At 57.4% G+C, this 22,540-nt stretch overlaps 1 protein-coding gene across 1 annotated transcript in view; it reads left to right on the top strand.

Moving 5' to 3' along the window:
* The window catches only part of LOC306757213 (cadherin-4-like), a gene marked incomplete at both ends in the record, with an annotated part of 260,899 nt that overhangs the window by 221,558 nt on the left and 16,801 nt on the right, over nucleotides 1-22,540 (top strand). The window contains 2 exons of the mRNA XM_079242178.1: nucleotides 462-688; nucleotides 17,843-18,025. Coding sequence (XP_079098304.1) covers nucleotides 462-688; nucleotides 17,843-18,025 — 410 coding nt within the window. The remainder of the gene's footprint in view (nucleotides 1-461; nucleotides 689-17,842; nucleotides 18,026-22,540) is intronic.

Below are 22,540 nucleotides of genomic sequence, written 5' to 3'. Positions count from 1 at the left end.
AGAGTGAGACGGAGGGGGGGGGGGGGGGGGGGGGGGGGGGGGTTTCTGGCAGTGTGTGTGATAACCCCCCCCCCCCCCCATCAGTCATCAGGAGCCTTGATGTCATTGCGTCATGCTGGGATCCAAATGAAAACGATGCAGTGAGTCTTCATTAGAATCAGCAACAGAAATACCAAACACTAAATTACTACAGGGGGGGTGCGGAGGGGGGGGCGTTGAGCCCAGCTCTTCATGCTGTCCCTGCAGGAAAGCCTGTTTTCACGTGGGGCTCCTCCGTGTGGTTCTGCAGCTGGAAGCAGTTTGTTCTGCAGAGACGTTGAAGCAGGAACTGACGTGACAGCAGAAGGGAGGAGATGTTTCTAGATGTGCCTTGATGGACGCGCGGTTAATCTTCAACCTGCCAGATGTGTCAACACCTCACTGCTGCTTTCTAATGCTGCGCCTCCTGTCTGTCTCTGCAGTGAAGTTCGAGGACTGTCAGCGCAGCAGAGAGGTGGGCTTCGTCAGCAGCGACCCCAACTTCAGCGTGAGGCCCGACGGGTCGCTGTACGCAGAGCAGGAGGTGGCCAACCTGTCGGAACCAGTCCAGTTCATGGTTACAGCTCGGGGGCTCCACGACGCGCACATCTGGGAGACCACCGTGAAACTGGCCCTCGCTGGACATCTCCATCCTCTGCCGCTCATGAAGGTAAAGCCAGGAGAACGCTGCGGAGGACGCTTAAAGTAGCTCGCTTTTCCACGTCTGCAAACACGCCGGACGGAGGACGGGAAGCGGGTCACGCAGCTTTCCTCAGGCTCTGCCTGGAGCCAGCAGCTGCTGGGACGGACTGGGCGGACTGGGTGGACTGGGTGGACTGGGTGGACTGGGACGGACTGGGTGGACTGGGACAGACTGGGTGGACTGGGACGGACTGGGTGGACTGGGTGGACTGGGTGGACTGGGACGGACTGGGTGGACCGGGACGGACTGGGACGGACTGGGTGGACTGGGTGGACTGGGACGGACTGGGTGGACTGGGACGGACTGGGTGGACTGGGACAGACTGGGACGGACTGGGTGGACTGGGACAGACTGGGACGGACTGGGTGGACTGGGACGGACTGGGACGGACTGGGTGGACTGGGTGGACTGGGACGGACTGGGTGGACCGGGACGGACTGGGACGGACTGGGTGGACTGGGTGGACTGGGTGGACTGGGACGGACTGGGTGGACCGGGACGGACTGGGACGGACTGGGTGGACTGGGTGGACTGGGACGGACTGGGTGGACCGGGACGGACTGGGACGGACTGGGTGGACTGGGTGGACTGGGTGGACTGGGACAGACTGGGACGGACTGGGTGGACTGGGTGGACTGGGACGGACTGGGTGGACTGGGACGGACTGGGTGGACTGGGACAGACTGGGTGGACTGGGACAGACTGGGACGGACTGGGACGGACTGGGTGGACTGGGACAGACTGGGTGGACTGGGACGGACTGGGTGGACTGGGACGGACTGGGTGGACTGGGACAGACTGGGACGGACTGGGTGGACTGGGACGGACTGGGTGGACTGGGACAGACTGGGACGGACTGGGTGGACTGGGACAGACTGGGACGGACTGGGTGGACTGGGACGGACTGGGTGGACTGGGACGGACTGGGTGGACTGGGACAGACTGGGACGGACTGGGACGGACTGGGTGGACTGGGACAGACTGGGTGGACTGGGACAGACTGGGTGGACTGGGACGGACTGGGACGGACTGGGTGGACTGGGACGGACTGGGTGGACTGGGGCGGACTGGGTGGACTGGGGCGGACTGGGTGGACTTGGTGGACTGGGGCGGACTGGGTGGACTGGGACGGACTGGGACAGACTGGGACGGACTGGGCGGACTGGGTGGACTGGGACGGACTGGGACAGACTGGGACGGACTGGGTGGACTGGGTGGACTGGGGCGGACTGGGTGGACTTGGTGGACTGGGGCGGACTGGGTGGACTGGGACGGACTGGGACAGACTGGGACGGACTGGGTGGACTGGGACAGACTGGGACGGACTGGGCGGACTGGGTGGACTGGGACGGACTGGGACGGACTGGGTGGACTGGGACAGACTGGGACGGACTGGGCGGACTGGGACGGACTGGGCGGACTGGGTGGACTGGGACGGACTGGGTGGACTGGGGCGGACTGGGTGGACTTGGTGGACTGGGGCGGACTGGGTGGACTGGGACGGACTGGGACAGACTGGGACAGACTGGGTGGACTGGGACGGACTGGGACAGACTGGGTGGACTGGGCGGACTGGGACGGACTGGGACGGACTGGGTGGACTGGGACGGACTAGGTGGACTGGGCGGACTGGGTGGACTGGGACGGACTGGGTGGACTGGGCGGACTGGGACGGACTGGGACGGACTGGGTGGACTGGGACGGACTGGGTGGACTGGGCGGACTGGGTGGACTGGGACAGACTGGGACGGACTGGGCGGACTGGGACGGACTGGGTGGACTGGGCGGACTGGGTGGACTGGGTGGACTGGGACGGACTGGGTGGACTGGGCGGACTGGGACAGACTGGGTGGACTGGGACAGACTGGGTGGACTGGGTGGACTGGGACGGACTGGGTGGACTGGGCGGACTGGGACAGACTGGGTGGACTGGGACAGACTGGGACGGACTGGGTGGACTGGGACGGACTGGGACAGACTGGGTGGACTGGGACAGACTGGGTGGACTGGGTGGACTGGGACGGACTGGGTGGACTGGGACAGACTGGGACGGACTGGGTGGACTGGGACAGACTGGGCGGACTGGGTGGACTGGGACAGACTGGGACGGACTGGGACGGACTGGGTGGACTGGGACAGACTGGGACAGACTGGGACGGACTGGGACGGACTGGGTGGACTGGGCGGACTGGGATGGACTGGGCGGACTGGGATGGACTGGGTGGACTGGGATGGACTGGGTGGACTGAGACTGACTGGGTGGACTGGGCGGACTGAGACTGACTGGGTGGACTGGGATGGACTGGGCGGACTGGGATGGACTGGGATAGACTGGGCGGACTGGGATGGACTGGGATAGACTGGGCGGACTGGGATGGACTGGGTGGACTGGGCGGACTGGGATGGACTGGGATAGACTGGGCGGACTGAGACTGACTGGGATGGACTGGGCGGACTGGGATGGACTGGGATAGACTGGGCGGACTGGGATGGACTGGGTGGACTGGGATGGACTGAGACTGACTGGGTGGACTGGGATGGACTGAGACTGACTGGGTGGACTGGGATGGACTGAGACTGACTGGGCGGACTGGGATAGACTGGGCGGACTGGGGCGGACTGGGATGGACTGGGCGGACTGAGACTGACTGGGATGGACTGAGACTGACTGGGTGGACTGGGATGGACTGAGACTGACTGGGCGGACTGGGATAGACTGGGCGGACTGGGGCGGACTGGGATGGACTGGGCGGACTGAGACTGACTGGGATGGACTGAGACTGACTGGGTGGACTGGGATGGACTGGGCGGACTGGGATAGACTGGGCGGACTGGGATAGACTGGGCGGACTGGGATAGACTGGGCGGACTGGGATGGACTGGGCGGACTGAGACTGACTGGGATGGACTGGGCGGACTGGGATGGACTGGGTGGACTGGGATGGACTGAGACTGACTGGGTGGACTGGGATGGACTGGGCGGACTGGGATGGACTGGGATAGACTGGGCGGACTGGGATGGACTGGGTGGACTGGGATGGACTGGGCGGACTGAGACTGACTGGGATGGACTGGGCGGACTGGGATGGACTGGGATAGACTGGGCGGACTGGGATGGACTGGGCGGACTGAGACTGACTGGGATGGACTGGGCGGACTGGGATGGACTGGGATAGACTGGGCGGACTGGGATGGACTGGGTGGACTGGGCGGACTGGGATGGACTGGGATAGACTGGGCGGACTGGGATGGACTGGGTGGACTGGGATGGACTGGGATAGACTGGGCGGACTGGGATAGACTGGGCGGACTGGGATGGACTGGGCGGACTGAGACTGACTGGGATGGACTGGGCGGACTGGGATGGACTGGGATAGACTGGGCGGACTGGGATGGACTGGGATGGACTGGGTGGACTGGGATGGACTGGGTGGACTGGGATGGACTGGGATGGACTGGGCGGGTCTCCGGTCTGCAGTGGTGCAGCTGGACCGGCGCTGCAGAGGAAAGCCGTGTTTCTGCTGTTTTATTGTGTTTATTCAGATTTTATTCAACAGTTCAGGGTTTGGGTTCCGACTTCCTGCTTCTGTAAGACGCAGTTTTACTGAGTTTTACTGTCGCTCAGGTGGTTAATCAGGGTGACTTCTGATTGGTTAAAGAAAGGCGAATAAACACCAGACCATCACGCTTCTGAGACACGGACAAATATGAGCCGGTTTGATTCTGAAAACTTGGTACTGCAGAAAGACAGTGGTCATTATTATTATTATTATTATTATTATTATTATTATTATTATTATTATTATTATTATTATTATTATTATTATTGACAAATATTTCGGTTTTTATTGCTGTCCTGATATCGTGCTGCATTCACTGACAAGCTAAATATTTTGGGGAAATTACAGGAATATTATCTGGCGTTTACCTGCTGATGAGAATCAGTTGCTGAAAGCGAGAAGCCCGAGGAGGAGTTCCTTCTTCCGGTTGTTTGTGAACGCAGCGTGACCTGAAGTCTAATGGTCAGCAGTAAAAAGAGTCGGTGAAGCAGGACGTTCCCGTGCAGATGCTCCTCTGAGAACCTTGCTCTCCGTCGCGTCGGCTCCTCCAGAACCACATATTCATGTTTTCTGTTTCTCTCATTTGGAAAATACGGAGTAGAATTAAGCGACACCTGTTTGCCGTCACATTTGCATTCAGTCCACATTTCCTGCAGCAGCTTGAGGCATTGGTCTCGTTTTCAGAGCGATCAACAGGTTGGAGAAACCGTCATGGCTGCCACTCAAACTGCTTCTGTCTGACGAGCTGAAAAGCATCAAAATAAAGACAGATTTCTGTTTCAGACCTTCGTTTTTAGTGACAGTTAAAACCTAATTAAAACCTTGTTTTGCTGTTTGCTGCTGTTTTCCAGAAGCTTCTTCCTGATTCTTCTCCCTGCATTCAGGCCGAGTCGCCACCCGGATCAGGCATCGCTGCTGCTGCACACAAACCCATCATCATTGTTTTTTGAGTGCCGTTGGGCTTAATGTTACTCATGTTTCTAATCGTGACAAAAAGCCGAAGCGACCGCGAAGTGGGGATTAAAATTCTGCCCACTCCTGGCGCTGCAATAATGGAGACTGGGAAATAATTGACATTGATTGAGCTAATGTTCCACTCTGGTGGAGTCTGCAAAGACCAGGTGATGGAGCTGCAGCGTATAATTATGTCCCTCACATGGTGGAGCATGAAAAAGATTCAATAATTGAGCAGAAATAAATGTGTTTTCTCTGATGACATGGAAAATACAGAATCTTTCTGCAGAGCTGTGTGGAAATGCGGATAATAAGTTGATGCTAACGCTACTTCCAGTTTCCATGCCACGCTGCTTGCATCTGGAAATGAGATCTTTGCTTCCCGACACGTCGACGGATCTGCTCGGAGGATTACAAAGAAGCCACAATATTTCTGGAAACTATAAACGTTTCTGAAGGAAGAGAACAAAAACATTTATTCCTGTTTCAGTGAGAGAGATCTGATTGGACGGTTCGTCCTCGCTGACATTTAGCAGGAACTCATTATAACGTGATGATGAGACGCTGAGGGCGGGAAGCGGCAGCCTGGCTGCACGGTGACGCCGAGCAACCTGCAGAAGGTTGGGCCAAGTCGTGTCGTCCAGTCCGGAGGTTCACAGGAAGTCCTAATCACATCATTATGTTGCACCACGCAGTTGAGCGTTGAGCAGCTCCGTGGCTCATTAACACGCCTTCCGTGTGTTTTTATAAGACGCAGCCAGTTGCACGGCGTACTAAACCTTACTGCAACAGTCCAGCGGCGTTTTCTGCTCCTCGCAGCGAGTCACACTGCGTCTTTCTGCAGCAACTTCCTGCACAGGAAGTTTGCTTTCTGTCTGGTTTGGTCCAGTTAGTTTGGGATTCTGCTGAATGTTCACGTCACCAGGGTGAAGTGGTCCCTTCTGTTTGGATGTGACACGCGTGTCGTGTTGTGGGAGTTCATGCCTCCCATGAAGCAGCTGGAGATCTCTGACTCGTCTGTTGATCCGGTTTCTCTGCCGCCGTGATGCGGACGCATCGGAGACGCCGTCAGACTGAACGGATGAAGCAGGCCGCCAAACCAACGGGTTTCCATCATGACATCCTTTACTCCACACTGGTCAGACAGCAGAGCCGCTGTCCGTCTGTCCACCTGTCTGTTAGTCCACCACGGTTAAACACATTTAAAGTTTCCTGTTTGTCCTGTCTGAAACGTGCACCCTGGATAAAAGTGCACGTGTCGTGCAGCTTCTCTCAGTCAGAAACTAGATGCATGTAATTATTATGAAACTAAGTCTTCCAAAGCTGTCTGTTTGCTAGCGAGGTAGCGAACATTTACAGGCGTCCTGCATTTTGTTCAGAAACTGTCAGAAGCTGCAAATCCTGGAATTTTAGCAACTTTTCTTCTTCTGTTGCCAAAAGATAGCTGTGTTTGGGTCCAACAGACACATTGGAGCGGCGAGATGAACGGCAGCAGCTGACACAAAGCTAACCTGGTGCCTCCTGTTCTGTAAAAATCCAGACATTTTCCTGCCATAACTTCAAATAATGTAAGAATGAAAGCAAAACATGACCAGAGCCAGGAAACGTTGAGCGTTAGCATCTACGGCGTCTTTCCGCAGAAGCAATCCCACAGACGCAAGCGGAGCCGACATCTTTGTTTCTGCAGAAGTTATTCTAGCAGCTCTGCGTCACCAGAACCTATTTGTGCATCATAAAGCAGAGACAGCACAGTCTCTCCCAGTGGCAATTCAAGAGCCTTCAAACAGCAGCTTATTGTGTTTCTGACTGTGGAGACGGATTTGTTCAGACGAGGTTGCTGTTGGAGCTCTTCTGGTTCGTCTCTGCTCAGACGAACTGGTCTTCTGCAGCTCGCTTTGCTGCACAGCAGCAGGGAGAGAGAGAGCTCATTTACTTTTAATAACTAGCTTTATATCTCACAGTTCTGTTTTAGGAGCTGAAATTAGCATACTTCCACCGTGAAGCGCTGGATCATTTTATTCATTTTCCAGCGTGCGACGCCACGGCGGCTGAAGTGTGTTTGGCTGAAAGCTCTTTACGCTGCGTTTATGTACTCAGGCTATCACACCTCACACAGGTAGGGCCTCTCGTTGAGCGCTCTCCAGCTCGTAGTGATTACATGGCACCGTGTTTGTCCTCTTCTACCAACGAGGAGCCCATCCGTCATGCACCGCTGGACTCAGAGTCCACTGGTTGCTTCGGGTTTCAGAGCTTATTTACATGTTTTACCCACATTTAACCCACATAGCCTCACCTGTTAGTGGTAGATGATGTGTTCAAACCCCGACCGCCGGGGTCCTCTGCTCATTCACAGACTCCAGGTCTGCAGGACCCCGGGTCTGCAGGACTCCAGGTCTGCAGGACTCCAGGTCTGCAGGACTCCGGGTCTTCAGGACCCCGGGTCTGCAGGACTCCAGGTCTGCAGGACTCCAGGTCTGCAGGACTCAAGGTCTTCAGGACTCCGGGTCTTCAGGACCCCGGGTCTTCAGGACCCCGGGTCTTCAGGACTCCGGGTCTTCAGGACTCCGGGTCTGCAGGACTCCAGGTCTTCAGGACTCCGGGTCTGCAGGACTCCAGGTCTGCAGGACTCCAGGTCTGCAGGACTCCGGGTCTTCAGGACCCCGGGTCTGCAGGACTCCGGGTCTGCAGGACTCCAGGTCTGCAGGACTCCGGGTCTGCAGGACCCCGGGTCTGCAGGACTCCGGGTCTTCAGGACCCCGGGTCTTCAGGACTCCGGGTCTTCAGGACCCCGGGTCTTCAGGACTCCAGGTCTGCAGGACTCCGGGTCTGCAGGACTCCGGGTCTGCAGGACCCCGGGTCTGCAGGACCCCGGGTCTGCAGGACTCCGGGTCTGCAGGACCCCGGGTCTGCAGGACTCCGGGTCTTCAGGACCAGGGGTCTGCAGGACTCCAGGTCTTCAGGACTCCAGGTCTTCAGGACCAGGGGTCTGCAGGACTCCGGGTCTGCAGGACTCCAGGTCTTCAGGACTCCAGGTCTTCAGGACCCCGGGTCTGCAGGACTCCAGGTCTGCAGGACTCCGGGTCTGCAGGACTCCAGGTCTTCAGGACCCCGGGTCTGCAGGACTCCGGGTCTGCAGGACTCCAGGTCTTCAGGACCCCGGGTCTGCAGAACTCCAGGTCTGCAGGACTCCAGGTCTTCAGGACCCCGGGTCTTCAGGACCCCGGGTTTTCAGGACTCCGGGTCTTCAGGACTCCAGGTCTTCAGGACTCCGGGTCTGCAGGACCCCGGGTTTTCAGGACCCCGGGTCTGCAGGACTCCGGGTCTTCAGGACCCCAGGTCTGCAGGACTCCGGGTCTGCAGGACCCCGGGTCTTCAGGACTCCGGGTCTGCAGGACCCCGGGTCTTCAGGACTCCGGGTCTTCAGGACCCCGGGTCTGCAGGACTCCGGGTCTTCAGGACCCCAGGTCTGCAGGACTCCGGGTCTGCAGGACCCCGGGTCTTCAGGACCCCGGGTCTGCAGGACCCCGGGTCTTCAGGACTCCGGGTCTGCAGAACTCCGGGTCTTCAGGACTCCAGGTCTTCAGGACCCCGGGTCTGCAGGACCCCGGGTCTTCAGGACTCCAGGTCTACAGGACTCCGGGTCTTCAGGACCCCGGGTCTTCAGGACTCCGGGTCTTCAGGACCCCGGGTCTTCAGGACTCCAGGTCTGCAGGACTCCAGGTCTGCAGGACTCCAGGTCTTCAGGACTCCGGGTCTTCAGGACCCCGGGTCTTCAGGACTCCAGGTCTGCAGGACTCCAGGTCTGCAGGACCCCGGGTCTGCAGGACCAGGGGTCTGCAGGACTCCAGGTCTTCAGGACCCCGGGTCTGCAGGACCCCGGGTCTGCAGGACTCCGGGTCTTCAGGACCCCGGGTCTGCAGAACTCCGGGTCTGCAGGACCCCGGGTCTTCAGGACTCAGGGTCTTCAGGACCCCGGGTCTGCAGGACTCCAAGTCTGCAGGACTCCGGGTCTGCAGGACCCCGGGTCTGCAGGACTCCGGGTCTGCAGGACTCCAGGTCTTCAGGACTCAAGGTCTTCAGGACCCCGGGTCTGCAGGACCAGGGGTCTGCAGGACTCCAGGTCTTCAGGACCCCGGGTCTGCAGGACCAGGGGTCTGCAGGACTCCGGGTCTGCAGGACCCTGGTTTTCAGGACTCCGGGTCTTCAGGACTCCAGGTCTTCAGGACTCCGGGTCTGCAGGACCCCGGGTTTTCAGGACCCCGGGTCTGCAGGACTCCGGGTCTTCAGGACCCCGGGTCTGCAGGACTCCGGGTCTGCAGAACTCCGGGTCTTCAGAACTCCAGGTCTGCAGGACCCCGGGTCTTCAGGACTCCAGGTCTTCAGGACTCCGGGTCTGCAGGACCCCGGGTCTTCAGGACTCCAGGTCTGCAGGACCCCGGGTCTTCAGGACCCCGGGTCTGCAGGACTCCGGGTCTGCAGAACTCCGGGTCTTCAGGACCCCGGGTGTGCAGGACTCCGGGTCTGCAGGACTCCGGGTCTTCAGGACCCCGGGTCTGCAGGACTCCGGGTCTTCAGGACCCCGGGTGTGCAGGACTCCAGGTCTTCAGGACTCCGGGTCCGCAGGACCCCGGGTTTTCAGGACCCCGGGTCTGCAGGACTCCGGGTCTTCAGGACCCCGGGTCTGCAGGACTCCGGGTCTGCAGAACTCCGGGTCTGCAGAACTCCAGGTCTGCAGGACTCCGGGTCTTCAGGACCCCGGGTTTTCAGGACCCCGGGTCTGCAGGACTCCGGGTCTTCAGGACTCCGGGTCTGCAGGACTCCGGGTCTGCAGGACTCCAGGTCTGCAGGACTCCGGGTCTTCAGGACTCCGGGTCTTCAGGACCCCGGGTCTTCAGGACTCCGGGTCTTCAGGACCCCGGGTCTTCAGGACTCCGGGTCTTCAGGACTCCGGGTCTTCAGGACCCCGGGTCTTCAGGACTCCGGGTCTTCAGGACCCCGGGTCTGCAGGACTCCAGGTCTGCAGGACTCCGGGTCTGCAGAACTCCGGGTCTGCAGGACCCCGGGTCTTCAGGACCCCGGGTCTTCAGGACTCCGGGTCTGCAGGACCCCGGGTCTTCAGGACTCCGGGTCTTCAGGACCCCGGGTCTTCAGGACTCCGGGTCTGCAGGACCCCGGGTCTTCAGGACCCCGGGTCTGCAGAACTCCGGGTCTTCAGGACTCCGGGTCTTCAGGACTCCGGGTCTGCAGGACCCCGGGTCTTCAGGACTCCGGGTCTGCAGGACCCCGGGTCTTCAGGACCCCGGGTCTGCAGAACTCCGGGTCTTCAGGACTCCGGGTCTGCAGAACTCCGGGTCTTCAGGACTCCGGGTCTTCAGGACCCCGGGTCTTCAGGACTCCGGGTCTGCAGGACCCCGGGTCTTCAGGACCCCGGGTCTGCAGAACTCCGGGTCTTCAGGACTCCGGGTCTTCAGGACTCCGGGTCTGCAGGACCCCGGGTCTGCAGGACCCCGGGTCTGCAGAACTCCGGGTCTTCAGAACTCCGGGTCTTCAGGACTCCGGGTCTGCAGGACCCCGGGTCTGCAGAACTCCGGGTCTTCAGGACTCCGGGTCTTCAGGACTCCGGGTCTTCAGGACCCCGGGTCTGCAGAACTCCGGGTCTTCAGAACTCCGGGTCTTCAGGACTCCGGGTCTTCAGGACTCCGGGTCTTCAGGACCCCGGGTCTGCAGAACTCCGGGTCTTCAGAACTCCGGGTCTTCAGGACTCCGGGTCTGCAGGACCCCGGGTCTGCAGGACCAGGGGTCTGCAGGACCCCGGGTCTTCAGGACTCCGGGTCTTCAGGACCCCGGGTCTTCAGGACTCCAGGTCTGCAGGACTCCGGGTCTGCAGGACCCCGGGTCTGCAGGACTCCGGGTCTTCAGGACCAGGGGTCTGCAGGACTCCAGGTCTTCAGGACTCCAGGTCTTCAGGACCAGGGGTCTGCAGGACTCCGGGTCTGCAGGACTCCAGGTCTTCAGGACTCCAGGTCTTCAGGACCCCGGGTCTGCAGGACTCCAGGTCTGCAGGACTCCGGGTCTGCAGGACTCCAGGTCTTCAGGACCCCGGGTCTGCAGGACTCCGGGTCTGCAGGACTCCGGGTCTGCAGGACCCCGGGTTTTCAGGACTCCGGGTCTTCAGGACTCCAGGTCTTCAGGACTCCGGGTCTGCAGGACCCCGGGTTTTCAGGACCCCGGGTCTGCAGGACTCCGGGTCTTCAGGACCCCAGGTCTTCAGGACCCCGGGTCTGCAGGACTCCAAGTCTGCAGGACTCCGGGTCTGCAGGACCCCGGGTCTGCAGGACTCCGGGTCTGCAGGACTCCAGGTCTTCAGGACTCCAGGTCTTCAGGACCCTGGGTCTGCAGGACCAGGGGTCTGCAGGACTCCAGGTCTTCAGGACCCCGGGTCTGCAGGACTCCGGGTCTTCAGGACTCCGGGTCTGCAGGACTCCAAGTCTGCAGGACTCCGGGTCTGCAGGACTCCGGGTCTGCAGGACTCCAGGTCTTCAGGACTCCAGGTCTTCAGGACCCCGGGTCTGCAGGACCAGGGGTCTGCAGGACTCCAGGTCTGCAGGACCCCGGGTCTGCAGGACTCCGGGTCTGCAGAACTCCGGGTCTTCAGGACTCCAGGTCTTCAGGACTCCGGGTCTTCAGGACCCCGGGTCTTCAGGACTCCGGGTCTGCAGGACTCCAGGTCTGCAGGACTCCAGGTCTGCAGGACTCCGGGTCTGCAGGACTCCAGGTCTGCAGGACTCCAGGTCTGCAGGACTCCGGGTCTTCAGGACCCCGGGTCTTCAGGACTCCGGGTCTGCAGGACTCCAGGTCTGCAGGACTCCGGGTCTGCAGGACCCCGGGTCTGCAGGACCCCGGGTCTGCAGGACTCCGGGTCTGCAGGACCCCGGGTCTTCAGGACTCCGGGTCTTCAGGACCTCGGGTCTTCAGGACTCCAGGTCTGCAGGACTCCGGGTCTGCAGGACCCCGGGTCTGCAGGACTCCGGGTCTTCAGGACCAGGGGTCTGCAGGACTCCAGGTCTTCAGGACTCCAGGTCTTCAGGACCAGGGGTCTGCAGGACTCCGGGTCTGCAGGACTCCAGGTCTTCAGGACTCCAGGTCTTCAGGACCCCGGGTCTGCAGGACCCCGGGTCTTCAGGACTCCAGGTCTACAGGACTCCTGGTCTTCAGGACCCCGGGTCTTCAGGACTCCGGGTCTGCAGGACCCCGGGTCTTCAGGACTCCGGGTCTTCAGGACCCCGGGTCTTCAGGACTCCAGGTCTGCAGGACTCCAGGTCTGCAGGACTCCAGGTCTTCAGGACTCCGGGTCTTCAGGACCCCGGGTCTTCAGGACTCCAGGTCTGCAGGACTCCAGGTCTGCAGGACCCCGGGTCTGCAGGACTCCGGGTCTTCAGGACCCCGGGTCTGCAGAACTCCGGGTCTGCAGGACCCCGGGTCTTCAGGACTCAGGGTCTTCAGGACCCCGGGTCTGCAGGACTCCAAGTCTGCAGGACTCCGGGTCTGCAGGACCCCGGGTCTGCAGGACTCCGGGTCTGCAGGACTCCAGGTCTTCAGGACTCCAGGTCTTCAGGACCCCGGGTCTGCAGGACCAGGGGTCTGCAGGACTCCAGGTCTTCAGGACCCCGGGTCTGCAGGACCAGGGGTCTGCAGGACTCCGGGTCTGCAGGACCCTGGTTTTCAGGACTCCGGGTCTTCAGGACTCCAGGTCTTCAGGACTCCGGGTCTGCAGGACCCCGGGTTTTCAGGACCCCGGGTCTGCAGGACTCCGGGTCTTCAGGACCCCGGGTCTGCAGGACTCCGGGTCTGCAGAACTCCGGGTCTTCAGGACTCCAGGTCTTCAGGACCCCGGGTCTGCAGAACTCCAGGTCTGCAGGACCCCGGGTCTTCAGGACTCCAGGTCTGCAGGACCCCGGGTCTTCAGGACCCCGGGTCTGCAGGACCCCGGGTGTGCAGGATCTGCAGGACTCCAGGTCTTCAGGACCCCGGGTCTGCAGGACTCCGGGTCTTCAGGACCCCGGGTGTGCAGGACTCCGGGTGTGCAGGACTCCGGGTCTGCAGGACCCCGGGTCTTCAGGACTCCAGGTCTGCAGGACTCCGGGTCTTCAGGACCCCGGGTTTTCAGGACCCCGGGTGTGCAGGACTCCAGGTCTTCAGGACTCCGGGTCTGCAGGACCCCGGGTTTTCAGGACCCCGGGTCTGCAGGACTCCGGGTCTTCAGGACCCCGGGTCTGCAGGACTCCGGGTCTGCAGAACTCCGGGTCTGCAGAACTCCAGGTCTGCAGGACTCCGGGTCTTCAGGACCCCGGGTCTTCAGGACTCCAGGTCTGCAGGACTCCGGGTCTTCAGGACCCCGGGTGTGCAGGACTCCGGGTCTTCAGGACTCCGGGTCTGCAGGACCCCGGGTCTTCAGGACTCCAGGTCTGCAGGACTCCGGGTTTTCAGGACCCCGGGTGTGCAGGACTCCGGGTCTTCAGGACTCCGGGTCTGCAGGACCCCGGGTCTTCAGGACTCCGGGTCTTCAGGACCCCGGGTCTTCAGGACTCCGGGTCTTCAGGACCCCGGGTCTGCAGGACTCCAGGTCTGCAGGACTCCGGGTCTGCAGAACTCCGGGTCTGCATGACCCCGGGTCTTCAGGACCCCGGGTCTTCAGGACTCCGGGTCTTCAGGACTCCGGGTCTTCAGGACCCCGGGTCTTCAGGACTCCGGGTCTTCAGGACTCCGGGTCTTCAGGACCCCGGGTCTTCAGGACTCCGGGTCTTCAGGACCCCGGGTCTGCAGGACTCCAGGTCTGCAGGACTCCGGGTCTGCAGAACTCCGGGTCTGCAGGACCCCGGGTCTTCAGGACCCCGGGTCTTCAGGACTCCGGGTCTGCAGGACCCCGGGTCTGCAGAACTCCGGGTCTTCAGGACTCCGGGTCTTCAGGACCCCGGGTCTTCAGGACTCCGGGTCTGCAGGACCCCGGGTCTTCAGGACCCCGGGTCTGCAGAACTCCGGGTCTTCAGGACTCCGGGTCTTCAGGACCCCGGGTCTGCAGAACTCCGTGTCTTCAGGACTCCGGGTCTGCAGAACTCCGGGTCTTCAGGACCCCAGGTCTGCAGAACTCCGGGTCTTCAGGACTCCGGGTCTTCAGGACCCCGGGTCTGCAGGACTAGGGGTCTGCAGGACTCCGGGTCTGCAGGACTCCGGGTCTGCAGGACCCTGGTTTTCAGGACTCCGGGTCTTCAGGACTCCAGGTCTTCAGGACTCCGGGTCTGCAGGACTCCGGGTCTTCAGGACCCCGGGTCTGCAGAACTCCAGGTCTGCAGGACTCCGGGTCTGCAGGACCCCGGGTTTTCAGGACCCCGGGTCTGCAGGACTCCGGGTCTTCAGGACCCCGGGTCTGCAGGACTCCGGGTCTGCAGAACTCCGGGTCTTCAGGACTCCAGGTCTTCAGGACCCCGGGTCTGCAGAACTCGAGGTCTGCAGGACTCCGGGTCTTCAGGACTCCGGGTTTTCAGGACCCCGGGTCTGCAGGACTCCGGGTCTTCAGGACCCCGGGTCTGCAGGACTCCGGGTCTGCAGGACCCCGGGTCTTCAGGACTCCAGGTCTTCAGGACCCCGGGTCTGCAGAACTCCAGGTCTGCAGGACTCCGGGTCTTCAGGACCCCGGGTCTGCAGGACTCCAGGTCTTCAGGACCCCGGGTCTGCAGAACTCCAGGTCTGCAGGACTCCGGGTCTTCAGGACCCCGGGTCTGCAGGACTCCGGGTCTTCAGGACCCCGGGTCTTCAGGACTCCGGGTCTGCAGGACCCCGGGTCTTCAGGACCCCGGGTCTGCAGAACTCCGGGTCTGCAGAACTCCGGGTCTGCAGGACCCCGGGTCTGCAGAACTCCAGGTCTGCAGGACTCCGGGTCTTCAGGACCCCGGGTCTGCAGAACTCCGGGTCTGCAGAACTCCGGGTCTGCAGGACCCCGGGTCTGCAGAACTCCAGGTCTGCAGGACTCCAGGTCTTCAGGACCCCGGGTCTGCAGAACTCGAGGTCTGCAGGACTCCGGGTCTTCAGGACTCCGGGTTTTCAGGACCCCGGGTCTGCAGGACTCCGGGTCTTCAGGACCCCGGGTCTGCAGGACTCCGGGTCTGCAGGACCCCGGGTCTTCAGGACTCCAGGTCTTCAGGACCCCGGGTCTGCAGAACTCCAGGTCTGCAGGACTCCGGGTCTTCAGGACCCCGGGTCTGCAGGACTCCAGGTCTTCAGGACCCCGGGTCTGCAGAACTCCAGGTCTGCAGGACTCCGGGTCTTCAGGACCCCGGGTCTGCAGGACTCCGGGTCTTCAGGACCCCGGGTCTTCAGGACTCCGGGTCTGCAGGACCCCGGGTCTTCAGGACCCCGGGTCTGCAGAACTCCGGGTCTGCAGAACTCCGGGTCTGCAGGACCCCGGGTCTGCAGAACTCCAGGTCTGCAGGACTCCGGGTCTTCAGGACCCCGGGTCTGCAGAACTCCGGGTCTGCAGAACTCCGGGTCTGCAGGACCCCGGGTCTGCAGAACTCCAGGTCTGCAGGACTCCGGGTCTTCAGGACCCCGGGTCTGCAGGACTCCGGGTCTTCAGGACCCCGGGTCTTCATGACTCCGGGTCTGCAAGAGCCTCGTCAGGTCTGCAGACCTGGGTCCCTGGAGCAGGCAGCTGCCAGCTGGCCTTGCCTGCCTGGGGGTGTCAGGAGCCCCCCCAGCCCATCAGGGACACACTGACTCGACTGCTCATCATATATTCACACACACGCACACACACACACACACACACACACACACACACACACACACTCAAACCAGGCCACATGCAGACGGATACACTCCCACATATGTTCATGTATGTTCATATGTGCACACGCATGCAACGAGGCCAGCACACATGATTTCCCACATGTTCACACACACACACACACACTGACTGTCCGCTCGCTTCCTCCTCTGTCGGCTGGGAGGAGATGAACAGGGTGCATCTTCTGGTACATGTTGTTCTGGTGTTTAGTAAACCTGAGTCTAGTTCCGCCCCCCCCCCCCCGTAGACCACCCCGTCCCTCCAGGATCCGTTCCAGGTGAATCCTGAAACCTGGCCCTGTGCCTCCACTCCAACTTTCTGCCTGGTAAAGAGTTAAACAGAAGAAATCTTCTCTGCCTTGCTGGAGCTCCGCCTCCGGTCTGAACCTGCGTTTGGCGAAGCCGTCAGTCCTTCTCGGGGTGTGTGGTCCAGGTGGGATTAACAGCAGGATTCTTCACTGTGCTTCAGGTGACAGCGACACACTGCCAGTATCGGCGTGTGTGTGTGTGTGTGTGTGTGTGCAGGGCGCAGACCCAACAATAGGATTAACTGGATTACAGCAAGACAACATATTAGACATGAGGAGCATAGAGGGTCGACTTCACACACCCTTCCCCTCATTTCAGCAGGCAGGATGAATCTCCTGTCTGCAGCTGGAGGACTTCACAGCAGGGGGTTGTTTGCTCGTCCTTACCTTCCTACACGGGCTAGTCTAGAATACTTCAGTCCCGTTTCATGTTTGAAGGATTTAAGGAGAAAAATGGAAATAAAAAACAGATTTTCTGCATTTCTTAGCTAAAAACAAAAACTCCTGTCTCCCTTCACTCCCTAATCCAGACCTACACTCCCTCTCCACAGCTACGTTCCACCAGAGAAAGACGCCTCGTGTTACCACCACAACATGGGACTAAACCACCAGCCAGACTCTTTTCCTCTGTTGTTCCACGATGGTGGAATGATCTCCCAAACTCTGTCCGCTCTGCAGAGTCCCTGTCTACTTTCAGACCCAGCTGAAGACTCAGTTCTTCAAGGAGAACTTCTACACTTAGTATAGCTGTATTTGTTGGAAAGTTGGAGAACTTAGTCCAGTTCTTTGCAACAAACTTTATGGGATTAATTCTTTATATTATAACATCGGTGATATTATGGGGTGGGAAGGGAGTAAACAAAAAAACAAAACAAAAAAAAGCCTGAAGCTTCATGGAAGGATCTGCGTCCAACTGGACAGTCCACCAGCATCTTCCTACCATGTCCTCTACTGCTTGTGTTGTTCTCACTCATATGTAAGTCGCTTTGGATCAAAGCGTCTAAATGACTGTAGAATAGAATAGAATAGAATAAAACAACTTCTGCTTTTCAGCAGCGTCTCTTCTCATAACCCGTGTAACTAGACTGAGGTGGTCACACCGGTCGGTGTAAATGTCGTCAGCAGGGTCGGGGAAGGAGGATAGATGCTATCAGCTGGAAAAGTCTCTGCAGGGAAGCAAACGACGCGTGGCAGCTCTTTGTGCCGTGTCGCCTGGGGGAAGTCTCAGGCAGAAGCCGAAGCTCCGTGGCAGATCAGGTGTCCTGCAAAGGGACCTGGTGACAAACGATGCAGCAGCTTCTTCAAGCTGTTTATGTCTACTGGTTAAAACTGCTTTCCTTTCAGTACCAACAAAGAAGAGAAGGTCACATGCAACTCGGGTCAGGTGACGGGAAACCAAACGTAAAGTTGTAAAGTTCAAGACGAGGTCTGCAGTGATGCTTTCGGCTTTTTCTTTCCAGCTCGGCTTTGAAGAAATGCTGTCGAGGGTGTGGGACTCCCAGCCCAGGGTCATCAGGTTCTCTAGAAAACACCAGAGAAGCTCGTCTGGCAACGGGCTGAGGCGGCAGAAGAGAGACTGGGTCATCCCACCCATCAACGTGCCTGAAAACTCCCGCGGACCCTTCCCTCACATGCTTGTCAGAGTAAGTGGTAGTTTGGATCATTTCTGCAAACATCACGCATCTCTTCCTGGTGGGAAACTTTCAGAGAAGATAAAAGCAGTTGGGTGTGTTTAAAGAGCGAAGGGAAAGTGGGCCGAAGGAAAGATGCTGTTTTATTCCTTCCATTCACGGTGAAGCAGTCATCATTCTGGTATTTTCCATCAGACACACCCAGCAGGTGCAGCAAACAGCGCTACGCTGGCTACGCTATCTGGTTTTACTTTGCATATAAAACATATAAAAGGAGTTGCCTGTGACTCCAGAGGTGTCCATTCAGAGTTTACTTTACGAGCTGCTTTCATAAAATCTGTTCAGATCCGTGAAATAACGGCACGATAACCTTTAACCTTTTGCTTCAGTGCCAAGAAAAACAAGAACATTAACATGTTTAGGTTTAATTAGCTATCCATCGTTTGTGTTTACTGCTTCGTTAAAGTCAGAGTCGCGGTGAAGCTGGAGTCCAGGAACACGAGTCCGTCACAGAGACCGTTTAGAGACATGAATCTCTTCGGATGGTGGGAGGGAGCTGGACTACCAGGTGAACCCACAGGGAGAACATGCAACGTCCACACAGAAAGGCTACTGTTTGAACCACCCAGGATGGGCTCGAACCACTGTGCAACTCGGCAAAATGTCCTTTAAAGGTCACAAATCATACATTTTTCTACAATTTAATTTGGAAGTCTGAGGTCCAACAAAGCGTTTCACCTGAATTCAGCTTTGCTCCCTTATTGTAGCCTTTCCTAAACGTCTCTTCTGAGAACGGCCTGTTGGTGTCTGAACCACTGACCATATGGAAGGGGGCGGAGCCTCCGAAGAGTTATGAAGAGCTCAACTGAAGCTCATTGGGCAGTTCCCACCGCCAGCATCTTGGCAGCATCACACATGCCGTCGTTCCTACAAATATGGGGGAAAAGGTGGAGCTTAGAAGGGGCTGTGAGTGTCGGGGTGGATGGTTGACTTATATCAAACTCCAAGCTGGCCGGAGAGCCAACTGGAGCTAGCCTGGAGCTAACCAGAGCTAACCAGCTAATGGAGGTAGGCAGGCTAAAGCTAAGTTACATGGTCAGCCAGCTAAAACCGCAGTTGTTCCTCACTCTGTAGCTGTCAATCAAATGGACACGCCCCTAATTGTGCTGAATTTTGAGACTGACCTAAAATGTTTTCTGTAGCTGTAAACATGTTTATTTTAACATGCGAGTCTACGGGGATTTGCTCTGTGTTGCAGACCCTAGTGGATGAAGGGGGAACTGCAGGTTCTGTATGGCCTTAACTTTTAACCACCAGTTTGCTGCTTGATCTGAACCTTTACATGTTCATGAGAACCACCTGTCTATGTCCACTACCAGATATCTATCTATCTCTCTCTCTATCTATATATCTATCTATCTATCTATCTATCTATCATCTATCTATCTATCTATCTATCTATCTATGTTTTCTTCTTGAAGATAAAAATCCAGTACTTCAGCAGAGTAACTTTTCCACATATTAAATACATTATAAATACATAAGTGTACATTTCTACATGTGTGCAGTAATCCAGACTACGTGAACAGACTCGCCTCATCATGTATGAAGTCAGAACGGGAGAAGTCTGAGACCCAGTGGATGGAAGCAGTCACGTGGACACAGCCTGTGTTCACCCGTCCTCTGGCAGCAGGAGGAGGAACAAACTTTCTGCCTTTGGATGTGATGCTGGACATGCAGGGTTTGGATGTGATGCTGGACATGTAGGGTTTGGATGTGATGCTGGACATGTAGGGTTTGGATGTGATGCTGGACATGCAGGGTTTGGATGTGATGCTGGACATGTAGGGTTTGGATGTGATGCTGGACATGCAGGGTTTGGATGTGATGCTGGACATGTAGGGTTTGGATGTGATGCTGGACATGCAGGGTTTGGATGTGATGCTGGACATGTAGGGTTTGGATGTGATGCTGGACATGTAGGGTTTGGATGTGATGCTGGACATGCAGGGTTTGGATGTGATGCTGGACATGTAGGGTTTGGATGTGATGCTGGACATGCAGGGTTTGGATGTGATGCTGGACATGTAGGGTTTGGATGTGATGCTGGACATGTAGGGTTTGGATGTGATGCTGGACATGCAGGGTTTGGATGTGATGCTGGACATGTAGGGTTTGGATGTAATGCTGGACATGCAGGGTTTGGATGTGATGCTGGACATGCAGGGTTTGGATGTGATGCTGGACATGTAGGGTTTGGATGTGATGCTGGACATGCAGGGTTTGGATGTGATGCTGGACATGCAGGGTTTGGATGTGATGCTGGACATGTAGGGTTTGGATGTGATGCTGGACATGCAGGGTTTGGATGTGATGCTGGACATGCAGGGTTTGGATGTGATGCTGGACATGTAGGGTTTGGATGTGATGCTGGACATGCAGGGTTTGGATGTGATGCTGGACATGTAGGGTTTGGATGTGATGCTGGACATGCAGGGTTTGGATGTGATGCTGGATATGTAGGGTTTGGATGTGATGCTGGACATGTAGGGTTTGGATGTGATGCTGGACATGCAGGGTTTGGATGTGATGCTGGACATGCAGGGTTTGGATGTGATGCTGGACATGCAGGGTTTGGATGTGATGCTGGACATGCAGGGTTTGGATGTTATGCTGGACATGTAGGGTTTGGATGTTATGCTGGATATGCAGGGTTTGGATGTGATGCTGGACATGCAGGGTTTGGATGTTATGCTGGATATGCAGGGTTTGGATGTGATGCTGGACATGCAGGGTTTGGATGTGATGCTGGACATGCAGGGTTTGGATGTTATGCTGGATATGCAGGGTTTGGATGTGATGCTGGACATGCAGGGTTTGGATGTTATGCTGGACATGTAGGGTTTGGATGTTATGCTGGATATGCAGGGTTTGGATGTGATGCTGGACATGCAGGGTTTGGATGTTATGCTGGATATGCAGGGTTTGGATGTGATGCTGGACATGCAGGGTTTGGATGTTATGCTGGATATGCAGGGTTTGGATGTGATGCTGGACATGTAGGGTTTGGATGTGATGCTGGACATGCAGGGTTTGGATGTTATGCTGGATATGCAGGGTTTGGATGTGATGCTGGACATGCAGGGTTTGGATGTGATGCTGGACATGCAGGGTGCACAACCTGCAAAATGAAAGAAGTTTCCGGAAGCAAACAAACCAGTCTCATGTGAAAGTGTAATGTTTGATCCCATTTTAGTCTTGCAGTGGAAGGACGCCTGCAGTTTTTATCTGCTCTACGGCTACATGTTAGTGTCTGTTTGCAAAGCTCCGACCCCACGCAGAGTGAAGGATGATGGGACTTTATCCACAACTCGAGCTACAGAAGCAGTCTGTTACCTCTGGGGGACGACTCCATGCTGCGTCGCCAAATACGCAGCAGAGCAGCGTTAGCTTTGCAACGCAGAGAACAGCATAAAAAGCAAGAATTATGATGAAATGAAACTAAAACAGGGGCAGATAGTTTCTGTACGGATCAAACATTTAGCTTCATCTTCTTCCATCAGAGTGAAGGAGTCGAGTAAGGACAGGAAAACATGGAGACACCACCAGAAAACCTGTCCAGGTAACGCTACCCCCCACCAGTCTGCCGTCCCCCCACCAGTCTGCCGTCCCCCCACCAGTCTGCCGTCCCCCCACCAGTCTGCCGTCCCCCCACCAGTCTGCCGCTGGGTGTGAACATGCGCAGACTCGTCCATGTTTGCAGGAAATGATCCACATCCGGTTTTTACGTCACAGGAAAGTTAAAGGTGATTTTCCTGATCATATTGATCATATTTACCAGGTGTTTGAAAGATAAAATTCTTGTTTTTTGCCTTGAAAAAGGCTTTTCTGTGTGAATCTGTGATTAAATGTGAAGAAAAGCGCGCGGCATGCTGGAAGACCTGTTCCAGGTTTGCTTTTAGAAAGGCGTCTGGATGCAGCTTCGCTTCGCTGCTTATCAGAATGTTTCATGTTCTTTCCTTTTGGTGTGCATGTGTTTGATCAAAGCCCCAAAGCAGGTTGAATTTCACACCTCTGCTCGGCTTCATCTCAGTTTCAGACTAAAAATATGAAGGAACTGAACACACCTGGATCCAGTTGTTCATTAAACGGCAAAGAATCAGGAAGATGCAGAAAATCTGTGGCAACTTTCTCACCGAGGTGTTGCTCTCCTTTTAGCCGCTTCTCTAATCTCTTCAGACTTGCTGCCTCTTATCAGTCACCCAGACAGACATGCAGCATTTCTCTGGCTTTTCTTACACACACACACACACACTCAGAGTCCCTTACGCCCATTTGTAGAGCACGGCTTACACTGGCGGATTACGGAAATCGCTTTTCACCAATGTGTCGGCAAGAGGGCCGATTTTCCACCAAAGCAAGGGAACACCCCCCCTCGCAGACACAAAGGGGAGCAGAGTGTCACAGGAGGGACCAAATCGTCCCTCCTCGTGTGGAGAAATGGACCTCCTTTCTATCTCCTTGTCA

Source organism: Telmatherina bonti, assembly GCF_933228915.1.
Source record: "Telmatherina bonti genome assembly, chromosome: 6".
NCBI lineage: Eukaryota > Metazoa > Chordata > Actinopteri > Atheriniformes > Telmatherinidae > Telmatherina > Telmatherina bonti.
Note: the sequence above shows the minus strand (reverse complement) of the source record. Positions and strands in the feature narration are given on the sequence as shown.